The following is a 27,852-nucleotide window of genomic DNA, read 5'->3' as shown; positions in this document are numbered from 1 at the left end:
TTTAATGAACATTTTCACCCACCACCTAGAGACCTAAAAATGCAATGCTTTAAGGTTGGAATCATTGGCAGTGGCTGGCCAATCACATAACATTTTCTGCCAAGTATCTCTGAAGCATTACCACTGGCAATGTAAAAATAGCTGAGTGAGTATGTCTGTTACTTGACACCGCATGGTTATTCTAATACGTATGTTTGCTTCTTCCCCAGCATGAACTCCATTTGGTTTCCCCTTGCCTGATATCTATTTAAGTACATTTTAGTAACTTTGAATTTCTTGCTCACTTCATTTCACCTGACTAGGCAGGTCTGTGAGGGCTCAGAGCTTGGTCTTCTCTACATTTTTTTGTTCAGTTTTCAATTCTTATTCCCATTAAAGAGTCATGTTAAAAAGGGTATCCTGGAGCATATAAATAATGGGAAGTGTTAGTAATCAGCTAACTGTTCTATACAGTGGGGTAAGGTTTTGGCTTAACTGAAGAAAGCACAATGCTGTACTATTTCTGATCAGGAAACTGGATCACAGAAGGTAAGGGGCAAAATTACATGGACTTTTTAAAATAGGGAAATGTTGATGCTGTGTGTGTGTGTGTGCGCGCGCGCGCACTTCAATATCTACTGTGAAACTGATCAGACGAGAAATGTTAAGCAGCATTTATATTTTTTCCTACAGTAATTAGAGGTGAAAAGACTCTTTGGTTACTCTTGTCCATCTCCTCCCACTCTGGAGAATGCAGGATTGTTCTTAGAGTCTCCAGATGGAAAGTTGTTGGGTTTTTGTTATTTTTTATGGGACTAATATTTATGCAATAAAATGTAATGTTATATGGAAAATTAGCTCGAGCCTCTAAAAAGATTACTAAGTTGTTATGAATGTCTCTTTCAGTGTGTTGTTTAACTGTATATTGTGCTGTGAACAACTTTAAGCAATACAAATGGATTTTGTTTTCCAGCTGGTTACTGCATACACAAAAGATAGTTCTAAAACTCTGGGGGGATATGTGTAGGGTTTTGTGGGGGATTTTTCCTTTTTTTGACAAATGGAAAAATTCCACGCAATGAGCGTGCTATGAGTACATGAAAAGCAAAATAGTTCAAATGTGTAGGCAATGCACAGGAGCTGATATAAATGACCAGGACTATGACATGTATCCAATTGTAATCGCTGGAAAATTTCTTAAATGACATGAGCTTTTGGAGGGCAGTTGTTGCAGGGACGTCTCAGTCTGCCAACATAGGGAACCGTGTTTTATTATCCCAGCTGCAAAGCTCATCAGCAAAAAAAATAAGTAAAAGTCCAAATAATTCAAATGGATCTTGAGAATCCAGACTGATTATGCTTAGTTCATTGGTCTATAATTAGACAGCCCTTTAAGAGAGCTGAGGAGGAAAGAGGATTCAAACCCTGGGCCTATGGGGCTGATGGAAGCTGAATTTACCATTGAGATGTTTAATTTTGTACTGGTATTGGTCAGAGGGACACTGCACTCGTTTACCACTATTGCCAAGACGCAGGCTGGAAAGAAAGAATGGGGAAAATAGAGAAGGGGTGTAAAGGAATGGAAAAGAAGTAATAATCATGGGGTCAAACACTGAAGCCCATATACTTTTTTTCTTAGTCCTGACTGAGTCAATGGGATTTTTATCTGCACAAAGACCAAAACTCCTGAGTAAGGACCTGAAGGTTTAGCCTACAGAAAATACCGATAGGTAAAATTGATCCCGCTGTATTTTGGACTACACACAATTAACTCTATCTATCCACCATGTTTGTCACCGTGGTATCCGACCATTTTCAAATGATGTACAAGCGTTATGCTTCCCACTCCCAACTTGGTTAGCAAACTATTTGTAACAGGAGCTTATCTACTGAATTTGAAGGCCACAACAAAGAGTGGTTTCAGAGTAGCAGCCATGTTAGTCTGTATCTGCAAAAAGAACAGGAGTACTTGTGGCACCTTAGAGACTAACACATTTATTTGAGCATAAGCTTTCGTGGGCTACAGCCCACTTCTTCAGATGCATGCAGTGGAAAATACAGTAGGAAGATATATATACACACAGAGAACATGAAGCAATGGGTGTTACCATACACACTCTAACGAGAGTGATCAGTTAAGGTGAGCTATTACCGGCAGGAGAGTGGGTAAGAAATAGCTATATCCCTGCAGCGTGAGCCAGAAATAGATTACCCTAATCCCTCATTCCTACCTGTTGCTCTGAGCTGTTTGCCTTGTCTGCTCTCGGGATTTGATTGTCTGTGCTGGTGTTACCAGAGCTGAGCAAAGGTGCAGATCAAAAAGAAATCAGAGCCAGGACCAGAGAAATTCCACTTGCCTGAAATGCAGTTTTGTTTCTCCACCGTAGCCAGGTTTATCGATACATTGGGAGTTGCTTGATCAGGCAAATGCAGCTGCTGGGTTTTTTTAAATCTATTTAGGATTTTGTTCTCTGCATATAATGCAGTGGAGTGTAGCATGCAAGATGACACATGAGGTTTTATGTATCTTACATGTCCTCTGTGTATGCCATTGTGAGAGATGTTTGAGGAAGTTGTGGGTTTCCAGGGTTTGTGTGTTGTGCCGTGAGGTGGTGTGTGTTTCAGGATCCAGGTGTGTGAAATATTTACCAGACACGTATGGCATATGTAACCGAGAGCATGTATCTTGGGGCGTGGGGGTGTGAGCTTTGTACTGGTGGTGGACAAACTTTGCCCAGAAGCAAGTGGTTGTAACTCCACTTACTTCAGTGAAGTTGTGCCATCTGCATTTGGCCCAAGTTGGTTGCATTCTGCGAGCTGGCTTATGCAAACTGTGTGATTTGGTGCACATTCGTCTTGATTTGTATCTAGATAGGATGTGATCAGATGGTGAGTGTTGTGCCACTTGTCAGGTTCATGTGCGCTGATTGTGTGTCCATGTGTTTTGGGGGTGATTGCCATTCGCATAAAGTTCTGGCCCTGTATGAAGTGGGTGGTACAGATCTTTGCTCCCTTCCAGAATCCATTTGAATCAATTCGTGAGATCATCAGAGGGTGCCCTCTCCCCTTAGACTTGGGATAATGGCTTCCCCTTCTCTCAGAATCCCCTTGCTGTCCTCCCACATGGTCATGGATGGACATGGGGTGTGTTTCTTTAACTGAGTTCCATGTTGCCTGTCTCCTGGGCTTGCTAATAGTGATGTATGCAGAGGCACTAATTGGGAGTGATTAATCTAAATTATGCAGTGATAGAATCCAAGTAATCTAGCCACAAATAGAAGAGGCCCGGCAGTGGTGCAGACTCATTTCCAAGTCTCTCACCTAGCTACATCTCAGCAGCGCTTCCTTTACATCACCCCCCGCCCTTTTCCTTGCCTTGCGTGTGCTCTCAAGTGTTACTTCTGGAGCTATTTGGAACAATGTGCTAGAGATTTGGATCGGAACAATGCTTGGAAACTTCATATCTCATGTTCTGCACTTAGATGGGGGGGGAGGGGGCAGAAGGCCCTTTAATTTGTTAGAAAAGTCTCTAAAGAAGCTTAACAAGATTAACTCTGGCCATGCATCAAATTAATGTGTGGAGTCAGCAAATGGCAGAATCAGCCAGTTCACAGCTACTGTAGATCCCGCCTCTCCGGCTCTGCGTCTGTCATCAGCTTTAGTTGGATCACACATGGGTTGCCATACCTTACAGTCAGTTCTGCTCAGTTTTAGCTCATTTTGATGTCCCCCTTTGCTCTGGGCATGGTATATTTCGGCTGTTTGCCATGCCCTTGGTTTTTTTTTTTCACAAGACATTGTGTTCCAATGCACAGATCTAGGAAGAAAATGCAACACAACACGATATGGCATCCACACAAAGCAGTGTACCTATGCATACTGTGCCATGCCAAGGGAAAACATAGAACTGATCCTGCACCTATGGAAAATAATGGGACTTTTGCTATTGATTTTTATTGGGCAGGCTTGGGATTTTAGTGGAGAATGGACCAGCTCCTATAACTGTTATCCAGGCAAATCTGTCAATCCTTTTGCTTGAGCTATTGTGGAATGACTTAGGATTTGATATATGGTATGTTTCCACAAAAGGGTTGGATTGAGAAGTAATTTTGTTTACCTATGTGGTCTGAGTTCTTGAATGTACCTTTGAATTGCATGTAGACATGTGCACATAGGTAGACTGGGCCTTTGGGGCCCAGCAGCACCTGGGCCCAAAAGGGTCCTGACTGGAGGGTGATCCTGTGCTTAGCAGGACTGTGGAGTCTGCTGCTGCCCATTTGCACTGAGCGGTGCTCTGTTAGTGACACACAGCGTCCAGCAGTTAGCCAAGCACACCTCTGGGAAACGACCTGGTTTAAGGCCTTTTCCATCCTCTCAGCCAGGCAGGCGGGAGAGCAAGGAGTGAGGAGATCTGGGAAATAGGGAAGGAGGATAAAATGAGAGGATGAGTATCTTACCATAGTGTCTTGCTGGGGGGCTCCAAAAGTCCATATTTGACCCTGGATTCTGGAACCTCTCCAGTGAGCAAAACACCTGCTGTGGAAACGGATACACAGAGAGGGAATTGGCCTTACCGAGGTGACGGCGAGTGATGTGGAATACAGGATGGGTGACAACAAACTCATCTATGAGCAGGACTAGATTCTGGTTAGAACTAGATGCTTGTCATCTTTCTCTGTTATTATAACGAATATCTATAATCAAAAGCAACCAACTGTCAAGGTCTCAGACGCTGCTTTAAAACGGAGCACAGAAACTAGGACATAGGTACAACAGCGCTGAGAACACATCATCAAATCAGGTTCCCAAAGCAGAACAGTAAATCCTAGGAGCCCATCCACCATGCCAAACGCAGCCAAAGAGGAAACAGGTCATTCAGAAGGATGCCACTGGTGGGTTGCTCGTTAAGAGGAAGAGAATCCAAGATCACAGATCCCTCAAAAAAGAGACAATAAAAGAGAGAGAGAAAGAGAAAAGGCCCCATGTCCTGTCCTCTCAAGGTTATTTCATGGATGAGCACCTGTTCCACACATATCTCCAGTGCTATGCAGGTAGATGGGGCCCTGCCTGTCCTCCACTAGACTGGTTCTGTACTTATTTCATATGATTACAGAAGAGGCAGGGGACAAATTCTGAGGAGCAGGATATAATCATAGGGAAGATATGACTACGTCAAATTGATTCCTTTGTATTTTGGATCACACACACTGGCATGTATATGAAGCTTTAGTTCCTTCCCCACCCTCCCACCACTTGGTTGGCAAAACACTTGTGACAGGTACTAATCTACTGAGCGCTGACGGCTACAGCAGTATGAAATAGCTGTATTCCTGCAGCATGTGCAAGAAACCTTGGAAATTGAATCTCCCAGCCATGTATCCCTGTCAGGTCTGAGCTGTTTGCCCTGCCAGCTCTCAGCTCAGCTCTCGGTCTAATTGCAGTTGTTGGGCTAGTGTGCGGGTGCAGGGTGGTCTCGGTGGCCTGTGATAGACAGGAGGTCAGACTGGATGATATGATTGTCCTGTCTGGCCTTAAGTTCTATGATTATGTCTGTACTGGTGTTGACTAGCGCTGAGCACGGGGTGCATGGAAATGCAGAATCACTGGAGAACAAGAAATAGTGAGTCGGATCCAGACTAACAGTAAAAGGCCTAAAGTTTAGTTGCTTTTTTTCTGACACTGCTTATTACTAATGACTCAAATCCCAAGGCCTCTACTCAGGCTCAACTTCTGCTCCCACATACCTTGCTGTAACTGTGCCATAACTCCAGTGGAGTTGATGAAATTACACAGGTGCGAATCTGGAATAAAGGAAGAATTCAGTCCTCAGTTTCTGTCAGGCCTTACCCTGGGTTTGAGTAATAACTGAGTAAAGTCCTCAGTCTCTGTCCCATAAGTGCGTAAAGAGGGGCTGGATTTGGAGAAACTGGTTCTTCATTTTTATCTGCTTATGGCCTAATTCTCCACGGACTTATACCCCCCTGAGCCCAGTGAAGCTGCAGGGGATGCAGGTCAAGCTAGAACCTGGCTTGGTGTGTAGGACATGGCCTGGAAGTGCTGCACCTGGTGCCTGTTTAAGAAGGATGTTCGATGGTTTATGGTTGCGCTGCTGAGACATTTTCTGAGGCATCACTTGCACCTGTCTGACAAGTCAGACTTCCTATTTGCAGATAGGGTATGTTTACCCAGGATGCATTTTGTATGAAGCCTCTGAATTGCATTCAGTGATGGAGGATCAGGGATGGGTCCTCAATAAATAAAAGTGTTACACTGTTTTCGATAAAAACTGAAACTCAAGTGTCAAACCTTGATGTCCATTTTGTGTGTGAAGGAGTTTGGTTTAATAAACCCTGCGATATTCTGGATTTCACAGGATCTTTAGAAAGTTCTGTATGGTTCACAAATCATCCTAGACTCATCCAAAATGTTTCCTTGGAAATATTAGACATAGCCCTGCAGTAGGAGTTAAATGTACTTAGAAATGTATTGGCTGCACTCAGCACCTTAGAGGATCTAGAAATATGATTTTTCCTCTCCCCAAGAAAAATAAGGCCAACAAAGTCCCTACTTCAACAATCAAAAAGGGCAAAGTAGGGACAAAGAGGGGGAGCCAGCAAAAAACAAGTGATTGCAGCACATGTCTGGTCAATGGTGCCAATTCAGATATTTCTGAGTGAGGGGAGCAAATTCTGGTCCCAACCCCCACCAGCACAGATGCTGTTCTAATCCCTGCTTCCCCCTGCAGGGACCCTGGGTCTTTCTTGACTAGGGAGTCTCCTCTTTCTCTCACCACATAGTCATGAGCCAGGGTGGCCAGGAGTCAAGTTCTCAGAAGATGCCCCCGTACTCTGACATACTGGAACAGACTCCCCAGGCCCCAGGTCGCACACCATTGGGCAATTTGGTCTGGACAGAATGGTGGCTAGGCCAAATTTCAGTAGCATTGTGACCACCACAGCAGGAGTGATGGTCTGGCCTGCTCGGGCAGCAGCTATACTGATTTAGTACAGGACCACAGCTTAACAGCGGTTGGGCAATGGCAGTTGGACCCTACCTATGTGGCCTATGAAACTTTGAGCAAGAGCAAAAACCTCGAGGGGGGCCACATTCACCCTCCTCAGTGCCTTCCTCGACTGACGCCACTGCATCTTGTTAGTTCCTCAGGTTGTGTTTGTGCGTGGGTGGGTCTGAACTTCCTTCTGCGGTGGACTGGAGTTCAGACACTTCACTGACCTAAGGATGGACTTGAAGGAGGAGAGGGCGGAGCTGTATGCGGTCAGGCTCAGGTGGATGTCAGTCTTATATTTCCCAACCGGGATGGATAAATCTACCAAGGTCAGATGCTTGCTGCAGATACTCATGTGTAAGCGACAGGGGAAAGTGCCACAGGGTCCCCATCCTGTGCTGCTCACTTTCCAGAGTCTCCCCATGACTGCAGCTGTCACTCTGCCTGTCTGGGTCTCTCCTTCCAAGGCCTTCTCTGTCTCTGCTTCTGGGCCTCCATCTACCTTTGCTTCCAAGCCCTATTTCTGTCTTTCATCACTTCCCTCTCCTTGCAAACTTGTTTTCCACTTGTGTCTAGCTCCAGTGCCTTCTGCTGTAGGTTTTGTGTCTTTTGACCTACTGCAGACCATGCTAGCACTCTCCTCTGGGATCTTTTGCTTTCCTCCATTCTTTCTCTGGGAAATTTCATCCTGTTCCTTTTACTGAAGAGGGGAAGACAGGAGATGAAAACCTGCTTCTTCAGCCTAAATTTAGTCACTAGAAAGGAGGTTTGAACCCACGCATCTGACTCTGGGGAAGCTCTTCCACAGTCTTGGGGGTGGGGCATGAATCTGCAGTTTCAGAGAGGGACAGTACTGAGGGGAATCCTCAACTTACCCAGGGTGGTGGTGGATTCTCAATCATGGACAATTTGTAAATTAAGGTTGGATTTTTTCCTGCTCTAGGAATTGTTGGGGGGCAGTTCTCTGGTCTTGGTTATACAGGAGGTCAGACTAGATGATCCCAGTGGCCCCTCCTGGCCTGGGAATCTATGAATCCTGGTCTCTGTGGGATCATCCCCCTGCAGAGCCAAAAGGATTTATCTATACAAGATAATACTGGCCTGTGGATTTCTAATCTGTGCTGTCAACTCTGATCCTAGGGATCACATGGAACTCAGTGGCTCTCCATTACCCGGTGCCACTGCAGAGATCCACCATGGCATACTCCTCCTCCAGTTAGTTATTTAATAGCAAGAAATGCCCTGCTCTTCAGTCTCTAATGCTTAAATATCATTCGCTTGTGTCAGTCACAGGGCTGTGCACACGGCCCCTGTCCTGTGGCTCTGTAGGACCCTGATGCTCTGCTCTCTGCCTTCCTGCCCTGTACCTTGCCATGTTCCCCACACTGATTTTGCCACTTCATTCCTGGTCATTTTTGCACTTCATAGGATCTTACTTGCTTCAAAGGTGATGGGCAGGGCACCGGTCCTGGGATGGCATAAACAGGAGGAGCAAAAAAAGCTTTCCCTGTAACATGCATTGTGTTGCAAGCAAATCTTTTCCTCCTTCCGAACTAAACAAGCCACTGCTAGGATTTCCTTTGTGGAGGGACATTCAGGGGGTGCTAAATATACTGTGGCACCAACCTCTACCACTTGAGCTAAATAGCCTGACTCAAGTGCATGGGGCTATAATAGACCCACCTCCTCTGTGGATCAGGTGCCACGGGGGACATATAACACACACAATGCTTATTATGCTTATCTTTCACGTCACACTCAAACTTCCTCATAAGCAGTGTTGCCATCTCTCATGAATTTATCGTAAGTAATGAGACTTTGGCCACTGCTGGTGGCAGCCTTGTGATGATGTGAAAAGCTGCAGCCTTCACGTGCATTTTGGGAAACCAAACCAGGGTGCAGCACTTCGCATCACAATGCCCTGTGGGCTACAGAGCATGCACTGATCTCCAGCCATGACTTCTAGTGCTAACTTTTCTTCTGACCGCTGTCAATATTTCTGGGCCCGTATTATTAGTCAATATTTTATATTTTGAGGGGAACTTATACCGCAGATTCACAGCTAAGACAATGGAGGACTTGCACACGGTCACTTCAGGCAGAGCTGGGAGTTGACACCATGTTTTTAATAAAACAGATCTAACTCTCATCCACTTTGCAGTCTTTCAAAAGGAGCATGTCATACAGAGTAGGTGTGTGTGTAACTCATGCTACTACAACCACTAGACCTCATTCTGCTCCAAGAGCCAGGAATAGAAACCAAGAATCCCAATGCCCAGTGTTTTACTGATGTCTCTCAAGTACTTGTGTAACCCACTGGCAATGCATGTGTTGCATCTCCCTGTATGGGCCCATCCAGGCAGAGAATAACACAGTAGTCACTGCTGTAGTTGAAGCAGATGAGGTCTATACAGTGACTGGGAAGGTTTTATATTTAGAAGTGGGTTTGGATAGTGTGCCTAACAGTTTATTTTACTGTCGCATTTTTATTATTTGCATATGATGAACAGGAGTGGTCCCTTTCTGAATAGAGTGTGGCAGACTTAGCACGCACTTGACCCCTTAATTCATAGAATCATAGGGTTGGAAGGGACCTCAGAAGGTCATCTAGTCCAACCCCCTGCTCAAAGCAGGACCAATCCCCAGACAGATTTTTACCCCAGTTCCCCTCAAGGATTGAACTCACAACCCTGGGTTTAGCAGGTCAATGCTCAAACCACTGAGCTATCCCTCCCATGCTAACTTGAGCTCGGTGGCCAGCCTTAGCCTCTGCCAGTGCCCCAGTGTCCACACAGCTCTCTTCAGTGCACTGGGCCAGCCCCACTGCCACAAGTCTGTCTACCAGGCTGGGAGGCTCACTCCCATTTGCAATGTAGACATGCCCTGAAGGGCAGGAACCGTTTCTTATTATGTGTGGGGCCAGTCTCTAGCGCAATGGTGCCCTGCTCTCAGTGGATTCTCTAGTAAGTGCTCCTGCATGGGGGAGCAAAGTTGCCTTACTCACTATAAATTTGCAAGAACTGGCAACATAAATTGTCACAGACAATTGGAAAGGAGAGTTGTTAAAAACCAGAAGAGTGACCAAAAAGCATCAGAGGGGTAGCCGTGTTAGTCTGGATCTGTAAAAGCAACAAAGAATCCTGTGGCACCTTATAGACTAACAGACGTTTTGCAGCATGAGCTTTCGTGGGTGAATACCCACTTCTTCGGACTTGCATCCGAAGAAGTGGGTATTCACCCACGAAAGCTCATGCTGCAAAACGTCTGTTAGTCTATAAGGTGCCACAGGATTCTTTGTTGCTTTGACCAAAAAGCGTGATTTAATTATTTCTTTTTAAAGCTCATGATTTTGGTGGGGGTCTGACTCATGATTTTTAAATTTTGGGGCTTAGTAATACTGGACAGATTTAAAATCCCTCGGCGTGACATGTTAGTCACACCACCACCTCGTGGCTATGTTCCCCCTACAAGGGAGTTGAACTTTACTATGTTACAATCACAGTTACTTAGCCAGTCCCATTCACATAACACAAGAACAAGAGGTCACCCAGTGGAATTAATAGGCAGAAGGACACACAGTCAACCTGTGGAACTTGTTGCCAAGAGATGTTGTGAAGGCCACAAGAATAACTGGTTCAAAAGGAATTAGATACGTTCATGGACTAAGTGTATCAATGGCTATTAGCCAAGATGGTCAGGGACGCAACCCCCTACTCCAGGTGTCCCTAACCCTCTAACTGCCAGAAGCTGGGTCTGGGTGACAGGGGATGAATCACTCAAAATTGCCCTGTCCTATTCATTCCCTCTGAAGCATCTGGCAGTGGCCACGGTCAGAAACAGGACATTAGGCTAGATGGACCATTGGTCTGACCCAGTCTGGCTGTTCTCACGTTCTTATGAGTAACCCACAGGAGTTGGCCTGGGAGGTAAATGTAGTTTGGGTCACACAGGGCCAAATTCTGCTCTCAGTTACACTAATGTAAATCCAAAGTAACTTTCCTGATGTCAGTATAATTACTCTAGATTTATACCCATTTAAGTGATAAGAGAAGTTGGCTTGAAGTAATGAAGAGCCTCTGCTACGGTCCAGAGCAAGCTGTCCAAGATACTATTGTTCGTGCAGATCTTCAGCTGAAATGGAACTACATCCATTTATACCAGTCGAGGATTTGGCCCAGGGTTTTTCCAAATCATCTCCCACTGCAACATTCAACCACATTATACTTGGGTAGTTGGAAGGCGCCCGTGCTAGTTCTTACATCGTCGTTGCCTCCCTGATCAATCTCTGCATTCACAATCCTTGTTCTGGTCTGGAGGGAATCACTGAAACATCTTAGTCCTGATTGTCCGTGGTCTTGCACCTTGTGTAGTCATATATACCTCAGCAATGTCGGTGCAACATCCCCAGATTGGAGAAATCCGATTGGTTCCCATTGACAACCACTTTGTGCTCACTTTGCTTAACTGAAAATGACCCCACAGGGGTACAGGCCTGCTCACATATTGCGCCTTATGGTCATCTCCACCCTGAAATTCTCTCTCTGCAGAGCCCATGGAATCCTGTCTATGTGGCACACACCCTTCCGCCATGCCTCGGCCTGTCATTGCTGGAGATGTCAGAGCTAGGAATTACACCCCACCCCATCCACCGTGGTTATTATCTGACCCCAGCTTACTCCAAAACACTTCTGAGGCAGTTTTAAGTTACACTGTGGGCCAACCCAGTCCCCAGCCAGCCCAGGCATCGGGAAGCACAAAGATGGCTTTTGATTCCCTACCCTCTGTTGCGGTGAGCAGCGCTCTGATTGAGCTGAGGCTGGGGCCCATTATTTTTCAAGGGGGTCTCTTCATTCCAAGCATCCCAGCTCACCCATTGTTGGATTGAGACTCCTCTAACAGATTATACTGTATTCTTACAATGCTTAACCCTTGATTTCAGTTTTGCCACTTTAGAGGGCTTTCAGTTACATTGCAAAGATTCTTTGCGCCAGTGTGAACACTCGGTTGTAGGGTGACCAGACGTCCTGATAAAATCTGGACTGTCCCAATATTTAGGCATTTGTCCAGATATTTTTTTCCCTGTTTTGTTTTGTTTTTTCTATGCCAGAGTAGAGGTGTCTGTGATTTTCTATGTACAGAAGTTTTGGGTTCTTGTCTCAACCCCTGGCAGTGATTCACTGGGTAACCTTTAGCAAGTCACTGAAGCATCTTTGGCCCAGATCCTCAAAAGGTATGTAGATGCCTGACTCCCACTAAAATCAATGGGAGCTAGGTGCCTAAATAGCTTTCAGGAGCTGGGCCTGCGTGCCTCAGTTTCCCAATCTGCAAAATGAAGATGATGATACTATAATAAATGACTGACCACACAGGACATCCTAGTGGTCACCGTGCTGAATAGTATGGCCATGTGGAATTGTCCCTGCTGTTGCCAGGAAGAACTCTGATCCTCCTGCTCCAAAGAAACAGGCCACTGCTACTTGAGCCAAAAGAGAACAGCCATTAGCTGTAAGCAATGGAGACCTATGACACATGGGGGAGAAGTTCTGCTCCCACCACAACAGAGGGTTGCAGTGCATGTGTCTGCACAAGCAATGGCCAGTTCATTAGAGACTGATCTGCTTCACTCGGGTATGTGAGAATTAATTGCTATTTGCAAAGAACGTAGGAATCCTCTGATTAGAGGCTCTGGGGAAGTAGTAAGTGCAAGCAAAGCACTCCCTTAAATAAACCTTGCCCAGTAGTCACCCTGTGGATGCACATTTTGGGATTCCTTGCAGACTAATATCATACAGCAAGTGCCACATGGAAAAATCATCACATAAAAATAAAAAGATACCCACCCCCCAGGGCAAGGCTGGGCTGATGACTACAGGCTGCAATGTAACACACAGGGTCCCTGCCAAAATGCCACAGTGATGCATCATGGTGCGACATTTCAACCAAACGTCGACCCAAAGGAGAAAAATAAAAACCTGTCTTCAGATATTGCAGCAACAGTGACGTCACAAGCCTTCAGTCAAGTATGGTGCTTACCTAGTCCCTGCCCAAAAGCTGACATTCAGCCGTTGCCAGAACAGGAATAGCATGCGTAACCTTACCTCCTAATCACAACGGGCTAGGCATGGAAGTGCTCCACTGAAAACCTGCGATAAGTCCGTTAGGAAAGAAACTCACCCTTTTTTTCAGTTAGCTCCCTTAAATATTCACATTTATACGAGTGCTTTAATTATTTCAGATCAGAGATGAGCCTACACTGAAAACTCAGTGCTTTAGAGTATTGCCAATCCACCTCCAAACTTTATCCCTTGCGCAGCCTCTACCATAGGCCAAACGCAAAGTCCTTTGAATGGAACAATTTGAATTCTGATCCACGCCTGAATTTTACAGCTATTTCAAATGTAATTCTAGGGCCTCACTGGGTGCAGCTGGCTGCCATGTATGTCCAAAAGGGTAGAGGAATGTGACTTCACCAGGTTACTCAGTGGGTTATAAACAGCTTCTTTGTCCAATATTTCAGCTGTTGTATCACGCTGGATGACTTTGGGTTGCTGACATTCTGTTCCTCTAACAGATTATACTGTATTCTTACAATGCTTAACCCTTTATTTCAGTTTTGCTGCTTTAGAGGGCTTTCAGTTACATTGCAAAGGTTCTTTGAGCCAGTGTGAACACTCGGTTGTAGGGTGACCAGACGTCCCGATATTTAGGCGTTTGTCCAGATATTTTTTTCCCTGTTTTGTTTTGTTTTTTCTCTGCTGACAGGACCTCAGCTTTTTTTTTTTTTTTTTTGCTCCACTAGCGGGACTCCCCGCCCCCCATGTGTCCAGATATTTTCTTCCATCTGGTCACCCTACTTGGTTGCTACAGCTATTACTACTTCATTTCTGTATAGAGAGCACTCAACATTTGACACTACCTGTGCGCCCACTTAAAGTGTGTTTCACAGCAACCAAAAAACAGCAGAGCAGGTATTTAGTCCACCCCAGCCATACAGGACTCAGTCTAGAGGTCCTTATACATGCAACATTCCCACTGAAGTCAGTGGGAGTTTTCCCTGAGTCAAGATTAAATTGATATTCCCCTTAAAATCAAACTACAAAGGCGGAAAACACCTTGCACCTCACCCAGCAGTGACTTTGGGGTGCTGCATTGTAGGTTCACTTGCTGGTGAAACTCATCATCACATCAATGGAGAGCCTTTCTAGAGTTTCTAGGGGTCGGCATTGGTAAAATCCCAAAAAGGGAGGCTAGTTTTGTTTTGAGAAGAGTCTATCAGGTAGAGCCCACGTAAAGGTTTTCTGAGTCTATTTTAGTCTAGTTGCTAGGTTCTTCATCCAAGTGCCAGGCCTGCTAATGGTTAAATCCAGTTTTGGTGCTTTTTCTAACAGTAGTTAGCTGCTGTTCTTCCCAGGTAGATGGCTTATTCTCTGAAAGGTCGTAAAATGTCAAGACTTGCTCTTCTGTTGCTTGTGCATTGGTAATGAATATTGTCCTTATTGCCAAAGACAACAGTGGCAAAAAGGCACATGAGCCTAACCAGGCAGGTAGATATTGAATAGATACGGGCCTGAAATCAAAGCACCAGATCCGGGCCTGGCTGAGCTTGGGGGAAGTTTGGATCTGGATCCAGATCCAAACTTCCCAGTTGGTCCCATCTCTATTATGGGCTGAACCAAAATCCTGGATCTGAATGCTCCTGGAATGTGCAGATCTGGATTCGCTATCTGAGGCTTGACCCCATCTGTAATATGGAATCTGTACTGTTTCCTCTTTCTGATCTTTGTTTGTTCTTTCTGGTGAATATTAATCCATGTTGGAAAGTTCAGTCTGTTTGTATTTAACTAAAGCGTGCCTGAAATTCTCTGGGTTCTCTACAGCAGAGGGGCAGCACTGGAAACAGCAGCGTGTTTCCCCCATACACCACTCCTCTTTTCAGTGTCTTGGCTCTAGGCACGAAGGACCACCCTTTGGAGAGGGAGGAGCACTCAGTGACCACAGCTCATTCAGTCACTGCTCTCTGCTTCAACTGCCACATAGGGTCCATTACAATGCAATTAGACGCCCTTGGCTGGCCCATGTCAGCTGACATGGGCTCCCAGGGATGGGGCTGTTTAACTGCAGTGTAGACATTTGGATTGCAGCTCAAGCTCTGGGACCCTCCAGCCTCACAGGGTCCTACAGCCTGGGCTCCAGCCCAAGCCTGAACGTCTACAGCACAATTAAACAGGCCCTTAGCCCAAGCCCCGTGAGCCAGGAATCAACTGGCATGGGCCAGCCAAGGGTGTCTAATTGCAGTGTAGACATACCCTGAGTGTTAGAAGGATGGAACTGGACTAACCCTCATCTATTCATAGACTACCAAAATGCCAAGCACACGTTAACAATTCCTGGCTTTCATCAACTTGGGCTGCCATCAGATGAGCAGCCTAAAGATGAAAGGCTCCCTACCCTACTACCCTGAGGTGTCGAACCCAGCCGCAGTAGCTTTCCTGGTGGCGGTTTTTAAAAAAAATAAGCTTGTAGTTCATGTTCATAGCCCTCAAAAGTTTCCCCCTGCAGTTTCCTTTTTGTCAGCTGTCTGGGCAAATACCAGGTTCTCTTGGCAAAAATACATGAAATACTGTTGTGTTTTAAAATGAACTAAATTTGGCTGTATGCAGTGTTGTTGTAGCTGTGTTGGTCCCAGGATATTAGAGAGACAAGGTGGATGAGGTAATATTTTTTATTGGACCAACTTCTCTCGGTGAAATAAAGATCCAGTAAAAGATATTACCTCACTCACCTTGTCTCTCTAAATTTGGCCAGACAGACATAATTTACTTTAATTCTCCTGCATTTAATACCTGGCTAATTTCCAAGGATTTTTCTCATGTGTTGGAGAATACAGGGCTGGGGAGAAGTAGTTTCTTGCTGCTGGGAGACTGAGGGGATTGGTACTAGCTCCCTGCCTTCCTGTTGAATAAAACATCTCTCCCCTTCGATTAGGCTGCCAATATGTCCTACCTCCCCAGCTGGTGCGCTAGGCCAAGGGAAAGCAGACTACACTGGGGTGTTAAGCTGAGGACACAGAGGAACCAGTATGGAATAATTAAACCTGTTGTCTTGAGTGCATTAAGGATTAAGGTCCAGATCCTCAAAAGGCACTTAGGTAACTTCCACTGAGAGCTGAAAAAGTGAAGCAAAGAGAAATTACTGCAGCGCAGAGTTCACTGCAAATTGTGCAGATTATGGATAAAACTGTGCTAAACTGAGAATTACAGAGCAGCAGTGACAGCCTGCAATTGGCCACTAAAATGGTTATTACAGGGTGAATGTATGAATGAATAGCTCCAATACATGAGCCAGTCATACCTAATTCAGCTCACACAAACAAATGAATTTGTTTTTGAATTGCAGAGTTCACTAGAGGTCAAAAATGCTGAAGGTCGAAAACATATTACGACACCACTTCTGCCAAATCTACTTCATTGAACTATTTTTAACTCCTCACTAAAGATGGGCAGCAATGAGGCCAATTGCAAGCATGAGAGGAAGTTCTAAATACACCCTAGCACGGATGACAACATTACACAAAAGGTTTGCGCCTGCAGTATCCACTCACATAACAGGTAAGAGCCCCAGCAAGAATGGGATGGCGTGTCATTTGTGTTCTCTTTGTTTTGGCTGAACATAATTTATGCTGGGGTAGGAAGGTTAAACCAGGTCAGAAAAATCCTAGACAGAGGGAAATGGAGTATCAGTAAGTATTGGGCCTGAGTGTGGTCTTATTTTGGAGTAAATCAGGAGTAGCTCCAGTGAAATCAATGGGGACAGAATCAGGTTCCACTATAGCCAGGTGAGTCTAGGAATAGGTTGGCCGAGTTTTTAATGAGAGCAGGAGGGTCAGAAGTGTCAAATCTGAAGAAAGAACTAAATCTGAATAACCCATCTGAGCAAGACTGTTCCCTGAAATATCCCTGATATAGACCACCCTGAGCCATGTTTGGGGAGTTTACCGAAATCTCAGCATCCAGCTGTCAAGCCATTTCTACAGGCAACCTCTTTAAAGGAGAGATGGGCCAAACAGGAACCCTGGATCAAAAAATAGGGGGAGTTCAGATCTGGATCCAGACTTCAGATCTCAGGTCTACGATGGGCATTTTATTCAACAGCCTGGCTCATGCTATTGAATATATATACAGGGAGAATCAAAAATAGTTTAGGGCTGTACTGTGCCTATAAAGCTCAGCTCCGCATTGGAGGTAGAGTGGAGCCACACCGGCCCACCACCGGGTCTAGCATACTCCCCAGCGAGCCCTGGTCCATCTCAGCAGACTGCTGTAGAGGGGCCAAAAGCTGTTACAATGTAGCCCTTAACTTGCATAATGCCAATGGATTAATGGGAGGCCCAGACATCCTCTGACTGAACTATTAACAATTATTGCCTTTTGGTATTGTCCCTTCTGGAAATTGAGAACAACTGTTGCTTGTGCTCCTGTAGTGGGTCTAATGGGTCCCCCTAGGCTGTCCTGCTTTCTGCTGGCTATGCTGATATTAGCAGTCTCCTCAATTTCAAGATACCAGATCCACTGTGTTCTAACATACTTGGTGAAAGTATGTTGTGGCAAGAGCATTTGCGTGGGATTTGTTAATACACAATGGATTAAATTTATCTCTGGTGTAACTCTGCTTACTCAAGTGGATTTGTGCTCGGGATAAATACATCTTAAAAGACCAAGTGTGATTTTGGTGAGAACAGATGCAACTCTATTGATGTCATTTACCAGAGGGCTGAGCTGGTACAAGAACCTGAATAGAATAGAGATAAGGTAGGTGAGGGAATATCTTTTACTGGTCTAACTTCTGTTTGTGGAAGGTACAAGCTTTTGAACTACAGAAAGCTCTACTTCAGGGCTGGGGAAGGAAGCAGAGTCACACTTGAAGAAGGGCTCTTTGTAGCTTGAAACCCTGAACCTTCATGTTTAAGCACCTAAATAAGTGGTCAAATGATCAAATAAACCCCTGAAATCAATGGGAATGGTTGGGTGCTCAGTTCTTTTGAAAATCTAGCCATTTATTAAGATCCTAACTATGGGATCACATTATTTGAAATCTCAGCCTATAACATCTAGATTTTACTCAATCTTTGATTATTACAGGTCTCTATAGGGTGTGTTCACTGTAGGAAAAATTAATAGCCTTACCATGCATTATTTAATATTTGTTAACTAACAAGTGGTAAAATCCTACTGAAGACAAAGCAGTTTGTAGCTTTCATACCAGTTAGGGGTGAGTAGAGTTTACTTCCGTGTTAAACCTACAACTGTCACTTTTCTTTTCATGAAAAAGCATTGGCCCCTGTTCAGCAAAGCACTTAAACACATGCTTAACTTTAAGTATGTGCTTAAGTCCCATTTAAATCAATGGGTTTTAAGTGCTTTGCTGAATCGAGACCCCATCTTTATTATGAATTCAATGGCACCTTCCAGTGATTGAATTATCCAGTGATATCCATTTAAGGTGACCAACATAAGAGTATTTTTAAACACTAATTATTTGATTCCTGAGATTCTGATTTGATTAAATATAGGATCAAATTAATGGAAGATGCTGTATGTAGGACAGGATTGTACAGTGTATGCTCATTTGTATTTTCATGTCTGTTGGTTTTGCAGAGGAGAAACTCCCGTTTTGTGATTCCATAAGGTGAATTAATGTAAAGCAATACATTCTGGAAGAAGAATTCTAGGAGAAAACATTGCAAATGGTTGGGAATATCCAACAGAATCATCTACCTATTTGACATATGCAATTAATGCTTGGGATAATTTATTCATGACTCACAAGGACAATGCAGGGAAATAAGAAACACATGGATGGACTTAGTGACTCCTCTAGTATAGGGAGCCTCCTGGATGACACAGACAGAGAGGTATGTAGCCTCACAGACCGAGCATTCAAGAGTTTGTGCGTGGCAGAACTTGAAGCATCTGACAAGGAATTGGAGCTTGTCATTTCACCGGAAATCACCCACCAATTCTCTAGTAAAATTCACCAAGGAACACTAAACCATGCCATCAAGAAAAGTAATATCTGCAATAAGTTATCATCAAAAAACAATGAGCATACAACACGGGCTTCAACATTCCAGCAATTACCAAAACGTGTTCAAGAAGAGAAAAAAGTTGCTAAAAACAGCACCGCAGAAAGGAAAAAGCCAAATTTGCCAGTATCTGGTCCACGGAAAAACAAACATGCCTCCAAAGTGTCCTGTTTGATTAAGACATTTGATAAGACTGAAAACCAATATCCAGAAGGTTCCCTGGGAGCAGTTAAAAATAGTTCTCAAAAATGCAAATTAATTCAGGGAAATGACATGGCTTTCTGGGATGACACAGCAATTTTAAATATCCAAAGGGAACTTTCCCACTTTTCTGATGTGTGTCGAGATAACCACTGGCTCAGTGACAAACACGAGGTCCAGAAAAGACATAATAAAATTGATGGTGGCTATTGTGGTCCAGATGGTTATCATCCTGCATGGATGGACACTTCAAACGTATTTAAGGCAAATCTCACCAGCTCTTGTAAAAAGACAGTCAAAAACAGGCGTGGGAAAGTTAAAGAGCCAGCCAAGAAGGGCAATTTTCTTCACAGCGAGAACAGTGCTTTTGAATCATGGAATGCCCATCATAATAAACTGAGTGAAAAAGAAGAATTTGCAGATCTTATACCAAAAAAGGAGGATATTACACACTTTGAAGAAACACCGTTGGTTAAACGATCCTACACATCTGAACATAAACCACCACCCAGAAAGGTCATAGGTGCTAGAATTCAGGAAAAAGATGTCCTAATGGATCTATTTCCCCCCACAACTGAATTCCAGGACCATGTCCCACCAGCAACTGTACCTCAGGTCCTTGGCCCACTAATGCCTGTACACCCTGACCCTCGAGAAGCTGAGTTTCAGGTTCCTATTCCACCAGCACCTGTACCCCAGGTCTCTGGTCCACCCCTAGCACCCATGTCCCAGACCCCTGCTCTCCCCACATCACCTGTCTCCAAGGCCCTTGCTCCACCACCGTCTGTGTCCCAAGTCACTTGCACTCAGAAGAAGGCAACCAAGCCGGAATTGGACTATATCTGTCCACCATGGAGGAAACAGAGGAATATAAAAGGGGTAGCGGCAAAAGCACAGGAGAGTTCAAATGAAAAGTTACAGCTCAGTGGAGAAGAATTCTCTTTTTATAAAACGCCATCTGCTGTTGAACCTTTTGCTGACACAACTGCAGTAGATAACCAGGTAAACTCCCCTGAATCCATTAGCCCCTCTTTCAACATCACAAAACTTTTAACACCAATCATACCATTAAAACAAGAGACAGAAAATCAACCAGTGCTGGTGACACCACCAATACCTGACATTGCAGCAACAAAAGAACATGAGGGAAGTGGATTTAGTGATTATCAATCTCGGGATAATTACAAGTCTAAAGCACCAAGTTTATTATTCAACCTGAAGGATGTTCGAAAACGTGTTAAAAGCACTTATAGTCCCTCTCCTCTCTTAAAAGAGAAAAATAAGGCTAAGGAAAACATGAAACAAGAAAGTGTAAAAATTAATGCTACAGTGTCCACTTTTCTAGAAGAAAGTAGCTTAGAGCTTGCAGAGAGAGATGAATTAAGCCATGGACCTTTTGTACACACTGACAGTATCCAGGAAAAAGACAATAAAACTGATTTAGAGGGACACGTCACAGATAATTACCTATCTTTAAATTCACCCCAAGTAACAGTAGATACTTCATATTACCAAAATCAGGACAATTTGCAACAGGATGATTCAAAAAACAAAGATCTATTGAAAGACACTGAGAACGGTGAAAATGTTTCTATCTCTGGACATCAGTCAAACATACATGGTTTAAGGAAAAGTCGACATTATCCGTCACTGAAAGGCTACAGTAGAGACAATGCAGATGCAAAAGCTGCACAGCAAATGCAAATGTATAATTCCAGTGTACAAGGCCACGAAAGTGAAAGAGATGCTGAAAGCCAGAATGGAAATGATGACCCTAAAATACCCCCAAAACTTCTTTCACCAGCAGAAGATGAGGCACCTTACAATGCAAATCAAACCAGTGTAAGAAGTAGAAATGAAAATAAAGGCAAGAGCAGCAGTAGTTCTTCCGAATATTCTTTTGTGACCACAGTAGATAAGCCATTTCAGGAGGAGCCCTTTTCACTGATTCAGCTGTTTCAGAAAGCATGCCTTGAGGAAAGCCAGAGGAGTAGGAGTAAAATGAATGTAGATGACAAGCAAAGTAGTAAAGGGAAAGGGAAACCGGTAGGGAAAGAGGAGTTGCAGTATTATGCTTTTAGTAACTGTGACACTAGCACAGAAGAAAAGCGTGAAGGAAAGGTGGCACAGGGTGAGAGCGAGAGCATGGCAGAAGAGAGGTTGATGAGTGAGAAGAGGGAAGAGGTCAGTAGTATGAATTCTGCAGCAGAAGGCAACAAGGATGCTTCCACCTCCCTGTCAGAAGAGCCAGCATCACCACTGTCTTCAAATTCATTCAAACCCAGTCTCTTTCTGATTAAAGACAACACATTCAAATCATCTCCTGTGATAAAAGCAGTCAAGCTGCCTCTGCTTAGGTCCCTGTCCTCAGAAGATACAGTCAGTAGTAGTTACAGGGACACAGAAAGCAGATTGGAAGCTACTGTAGAGAAGGACAAGCAGCTTTACAGGCAGGGCCAAGGTACACCTAGCATTCAAGAGATCGACCGGTCATTATCAAGAAACATAAAAGAACAGGATGCAAGAGAAGATGCACTAATCAGAAATGAGGATGCCAATGCACTGGTATCTACTCCAGCTGTCATGGGCTTTCAAGGGGCAGATAACACCAGACTAATATGGGAGCCCATCCTTTCAGAAGATGTAGGGAGTTTTTCATTAAGGGCATCAGGGGAAGACAATGAAGTGACTCATACTTTATTAAATAAAGTTGGGAAAAGTAATGAGGAAAGTGTTCACCGCAGCAAAGAGAAGCCCACGGTTGGAAAGATGAAGCACTACTTAGCACGGTCAAAATCAGCTTTAGGAGTTAGCTCAGCACAAAACAAATTGGGCTCCCCTTCAGAAGAGAAGACAAATTATTTTAAGAATTATCTTTTGTCTAATCGGAGAGGTGGATCATGTGCGAAAAAAATAATCACTAGGGAGATAAATTCTCCAGCAATAAGCTCGATATTAGAGAACCACGTGTATTGTCCTGTAACCAGTGACATGCCAAGAGACATCAGACACTTGGAAGAAACACCTGCTGTGTTAGATTATCTTGAGTGTACCATTGTAACGAACCCAAGGTCAGACAGCATTACGTTCTCAGCTGTTACCAGTCCATTGTCAGAGAAAATTGCCAGTTCTAGTGTAACAAAGGCAGAGGATATTACAAATTCCACTTTGTTGAATTTGGTAACAAAGAACAATGCTGATATTTCTGCAGAGGAAATACTTGATTCAATGCGGAGGAGCCTGCTCGCTGAGGACACCAGCGATTCTAGAATGACAAACGAGAGATCACAGAGTCGTATGGAGAAACCACTGGGCAAGCCACCTGCTGTGCCACCAAAAAGCGAAAAGGCCCTGCGGCGAGCAAAAAAGCTGGCAAACAAGAGAAAAAAGATAGAGGCGCAGCAGAAGAACCTTCAAACAGAGCACAAAGATACTGTTGTGAGGAAGCTGTCCCATTCTGGACAGATTCCATTATCCCCCTTAACCCTGATCCATTCTCCACCATCTCCTGTGTCCCGTTCGCCTTTCCCTCCTACAGAATCTAGCATGGTGAGACGCAAAGGTGCCCAGTCAGTAAGCCCCACACCCTCTTTACCTGCAACTCAGCGTAAACTCCTTCAAGATCCTGACTCAGGGCAGTACTTTGTTGTCGATCTCTCCGGTCAAGTTCATTTAAAGACCTTTTATGAGCCAGAAACTGGCAAATACATCCAGGTACCCATCCGTTCCTCAGAAAGGGGCTTACACCAAAGTACCTCTTTGGAAAATTTAAATTCTTCTTGTGTATTGTACCCTAGTGCGCTACCTTTACCTGTGGCAGCTATGAGATCAGATTCCCAACTCTCTGAACCTCTTTCACTAATGCAGAAAGTACCAGGAGCACCAGCAGAAGCAGCTGAAGACTGTCAGCAAGATGGCAGAGATGCTCAATCGCCAGAGAGTCAACCCTATATTGAACCTGTATCTGACTCTTACAGTCAACATGCTGAGGAAACTCAGTGTAATTGTACAAAAGACACAAGTCCAGCTACAAACATGGACATCATTTCAATCAGTGATTTAGAGGATTTTGCTGTCGAAGGGATAGCTTAAGAACTGAAATGATAAATTATCTGAAATATAAACATGTTCAGAAAGACTCACATTCGATATTTGTAAACACTAAAAGTCTGAATCTTGTTGTGGCTTGGTTTGGGTGAGAAAGAAAATGAAAGCTTGCATCTCCAAAGGGGGAGGTGTCACTGTGAAGAAATTTGCTGTTGGGGTGAGCCCCCGGCTTATCAATAAAACAAAGGGGCAATGCTGGCAAAATCCAAATCTGATGGTAGGAAACCACCCACTGCTGCTGCTACCGCTGTTTGCTTTGCCACTAGGGTCGCAAAGATGGCAAAACTGGAGGTGATCTTGTCCAGTGCTTGGAATGGTCTGTGTGACAGGTGACAGAGAGTAAGAGTACTGAGTAGCACAGTCTCAGAACAGAATAGACAGCAACTCTAGTTAAGACTCTTCACGCTTTCTGTCTTGGACCCACGTTTACCAATAAACAATATCAGGCTGTGAACATCAGATATACTTGACAGAGAGTCACCTTTTTTGTGTACACTGAAAAGCCAGAATGTAATGACTAGATTATTGTATATTGGCTATACAAAACAGCACCTGAATTGAAAGCAAATCAAAACACTGAAAAGTAAAAGCAGCAGCTCTACTCTTCTGATATACCTGTGTATGCCCGCTAAAGTGCTGATAGCATTTTAAGATTGATGAATAGTTCCATATATTCACCCACAGTCTCAGGAGTTACTACAGATTGAAATTTAGCCTGGAAATAGTCTACCAAGGAGCAAAATTGAAAGAGATGCAGTTGCAATATGCTTTGTTAGAATGGGAAAACTTTGGATCATTATATTTCAGATGCTTTTCTTTTTCTTACCAAGCTCTAGTGAAACACAAAGCTAACTTTAAAAAAAGTGAGAAATGTTTAGTTGTTCTTTATTTTGGATTGGTGCATTCTGTGATTTTAAAAAGTGACAAGGAACAGCCAAGTTAGTAATTTCTAGAAAGTGCAGTAAGCAAGCAACTTATTTTGATCATCACTTTTTTTTTTAAAGATGTGTATCGAATTTGTACCACCCCTTTTTAAGCTCTTTTTTTCACCATATACTGGAGGATACCTTGTCAAAGATCTGCATAATCAGAAATGCATGGTCACAAGATGGCACAAGTATAATATACAGTAATATGTCTGCTTATAACTGTCTCTAGTCTGTGCACTGGTTTCTTTTTTTATCCTTACCCCTTTCATTTTGTCATCCCCAAAGAAAATATAAAAGTAAAAGCTCTATGGAAAAATAACTTCGGGCCTGATTCTCCTCTTACAACAGAATAACTCAGTTGTCTCCAGTAGAGTTTCTCTTGATTTACAATTGAGTAAGAAAGGGGAGAATCAGGCCTTTTGTCAATAGTTGTAGAAAAACAGACAAAAAGTTGAATTATAAACAATAAGTCTGACAGTTATTGTTCTTGGGCGTAGCCTAACTGGCTCCAGGAAATTCTGGATTTCTCATGAGAGACCTTGTTCTCACGACATAGACCAAAGGGGTTTGATTAAACTTCACTTTTTTGATATTTCCCCAAACTGAGCATGGATTTCAAACCATCTGAGGTTCACCTATCACTGGCACACACCTGTACATTCAGAACCTATACTAGCCAAACAAATGCTGCCATTCATTGCACCCATTCAATGATACAGTTCCCTTAGAGTCAATGGTCTATGGGAATCATTCTGTTTATTTCAGTGGGCTTTGGATTGGGCCCTAAATTATTTTTTCATGCATATTTTAATGGTTGTGCAGAAGTATGCAAAACTGATGCAATTTTGTGACTTGGGGGCCAGTTTGCACCTCTCGGATTTGAGTTTTCAATGAAATTCAACAAGATGTCTAAATATAAGCAAATATTCTGTGACAATTCAAATTTCTATGCAATCTTTGACTTGGAGCGGGCTCATTTTACCTCAGAAAAATGCATTCCAGTTTCCCCTGGAAAAGGGGCTCATTTTTGAGCACAAGCATTTGTAAAACATGAGTGTTTCAGGAACAAATATCCCTTCTCAAATCGGTATGGTAAGGCACGAGTCCAGTGTTGAACGCTTTTCTCTTTTATTTCCAATATTTTGCAAATTTCTAACATGGTACCATCCACATTAGAATCATAGGACTGGAAGGGACCTTAAGAGGTCATCTAGTCCAGTTCCCTGCCCTCAAGGCATTATACTTTCCTGTCTGCTGTGCCAACCTTTATACAACACAACAGCATATCAAGCACAAAACAAGTATGAAGTATGTATATAAATATTTCTAGGCTTGGAATGATTAGATTTTTATTGGTAAATGTTGATTTCCCTGAATACACACAAGCTATCGAAAAAATATTTCCATCAATAATAATAAAAAATTATACATAGGGAAAAAAAGAAAAATGCTGCTTGAGAACTTATTAGAATTTGATTTAAGGATACTTACTTTGTATATTTTGACATATGATGTTGATAATTTGTGTTTTTGCAGTTATACAGCTTTAGTTTTTTGAATCTTAACGTCTACTATCATTAAATAATTATTGTTTGACCCCCTTATTGTCTGATTCACCATAATTTCCTGCAACTGTGAAAATTTAAACAGATAAAAAAAAATTTAAAAATGCTTAAAACCCATAATTTTGTGCAACTGAAAATTTAAACAAAACAATATCAATATTATCTGTCAAAATTATTTAAAAAAATAGAATTCTGCCATGTCTAAATATTTGGTAGAAAATCTTCAATTGCATGGACAAAGATGTTGCAATTTGCTTTTTGCTCATGCAAATGGATATTCTTCATGATTTATTTGCTTTGCACATGTAGCTGTATATTTTGTGTGCCTACACTCAACAGCCTGGCTCACACTATTGGAAATGAGTGTGCTGGCACAACTGGGCAGGTCTTAACAAAATAAAGGCTTATAAGATATATTCAATATCCAACAATACTAAGTACAGTCATCCATTCCTTCCTCACCTGAAACACCGCTAAAGTCACTGGGAACTTTGGGTGTGCAAGGAATGAAGGAGCAGGTCCTAAATATACTGCCAGGCAGGACTTCTTTTTACCCATTTCTGCAGTTAAACAAAGCTCATTAATAGCTGACTGAGTCTCTAAAATAGTAGATACCTGAGAGGGAGACATTCCTTAGGGCATACATAGAAAGAAGAGAAAAACACATACATAGAGAGTTTTGAAAACAAATCTGAAAATGATTCCTGTTATATGTCTGGAGTTTTCCTTAGGATCCTTCTCTGGGGAGGGGGGAAGGATGCAGCTTTACTGCTCTGTACCCCAGTCTGGCAATGACTCTGTATGAGTGAGCAATGACTCCATCCACCTGTATGGAGCTCATTGTGGGGTCAGACTCCTAGTGGGTACAAACACTGTTTACTTGGAATTCTGGGTTAGGTTCAGAAAAAAAAAATTCAGATTAGATTTATTAATAGTAACTAAAAATGCTTGGTGCTTATATTTCATGTGACTACATCTTAAAAGCAAAAGATATCTAATGAGAAAATGAGCAATAGTTTGTTATGGTTTGTTATGGTATGGTAAAGCTAAATATGTGAAGCAAATAGGGTTAATATTCTTAAAAATAGGGGGCCAGATACTCAGCTGGTGAAAAAACCGTGCAAATTCATTGCCTTCAGTGGAGGTGCACCCATTTACATCTGCTGGAGATCTTGGTATGGGGAAAACTTCATATAATTCTTTCCATCCATTTTTCAAATGCAGTTGTTTTAGATTTTTATAAGCAAACTGCGTATAGGCAACACAATGATTGTAGCATTACTGTCAGCTTTTTATTTTTACATATTAATATCACTTAGCATCAATGGTTCTCATTACTAACATCAAATGTTTGTGCACCAGAGGAAAATCAAGTGATATCAAATGTCAACTGCTTTAGATTTTTTACATCACTGCACTTAGAAGTTTTGTGATGCACAGTACATCTTCTATGATCACAATGCAAAAGTACTAATCGTAGCTCTGATTTGTGTGGGGAATGTGCAATATTCATAAAAAATAATGGGCAATCACTAGATTGGGAGTCTAACTCCCAAAGAATAATGCTGACTTTAAATAGAAGTGTGAAGCTAGTTCTAGACTAATGAATCTAGAACAAAGCAGGGTTTCATCCTTTCCAGAAGAGAAACGATAGGACTATCAAAAACAATAGACTTTTTGAATGCAAAGAGGTACAGCAGATTGAATACAGTTTATGAACCCTGATTTCACAAAAGCCTCCTTTTGTCTTACAAATGACCTCCTTTGCATGCTGCATTTCTTGGTGCTCTGGGGCTTTTTCATGGTGGTTCTTCCTCAAAGGGCATGGTTTGTTCGAAAGCTGACCTGAGATTCCATAGTCATTTGTTCTGGGCGCCAGCTTTTTCTCCTTTTGAAACTCACTCCTCTCACCTTTCTAGACAGCCACAACTCCTTCTCCTCCAAATGCCACTTCTCAGACTGAGGCCAAGCATCCACACCGCC

The 27,852-nt window shown here is 43.1% G+C and overlaps 1 protein-coding gene across 2 annotated transcripts; it reads left to right on the top strand.

Annotated features, from left to right (window-relative positions):
* The first annotated feature begins 289 nt into the window (after window positions 1-289).
* Window positions 290-27,852, top strand: C7H10orf71 (chromosome 7 C10orf71 homolog). Of its 2 annotated transcripts, none has more exons than XR_005582934.1 (3): window positions 290-528; window positions 16,382-16,593; window positions 27,789-27,852. XR_005582934.1 is itself a non-coding variant. In XM_039482042.1 (3 exons), the coding sequence occupies exon 3, from the start codon at window positions 18,816-18,818 to the stop codon at window positions 23,358-23,360; it is 4,545 nt and encodes a 1,514-aa protein (XP_039337976.1). In that variant the 5' UTR covers window positions 290-528; window positions 16,382-16,593; window positions 18,640-18,815; the 3' UTR covers window positions 23,361-25,979. The 2 variants fall into 2 exon arrangements, 1 of the variants encoding a protein (XP_039337976.1); XM_039482042.1 differs by lacking the exon at window positions 27,789-27,852 and adding an exon at window positions 18,640-25,979.

Source organism: Mauremys reevesii, linkage group 7 (assembly GCF_016161935.1).
Source record: "Mauremys reevesii isolate NIE-2019 linkage group 7, ASM1616193v1, whole genome shotgun sequence".
Taxonomy (NCBI): domain Eukaryota; kingdom Metazoa; phylum Chordata; order Testudines; family Geoemydidae; genus Mauremys; species Mauremys reevesii.
Note: the sequence above shows the minus strand (reverse complement) of the source record. Positions and strands in the feature narration are given on the sequence as shown.

What these genes read in the sequence shown, in the direction of transcription:
- C7H10orf71 (XM_039482042.1), top strand. Translation starts at nt 18,816, where the DNA reads ATGCAGGGAAATAAGAAACACATGGATGGACTTAGTGACTCCTCTAGT.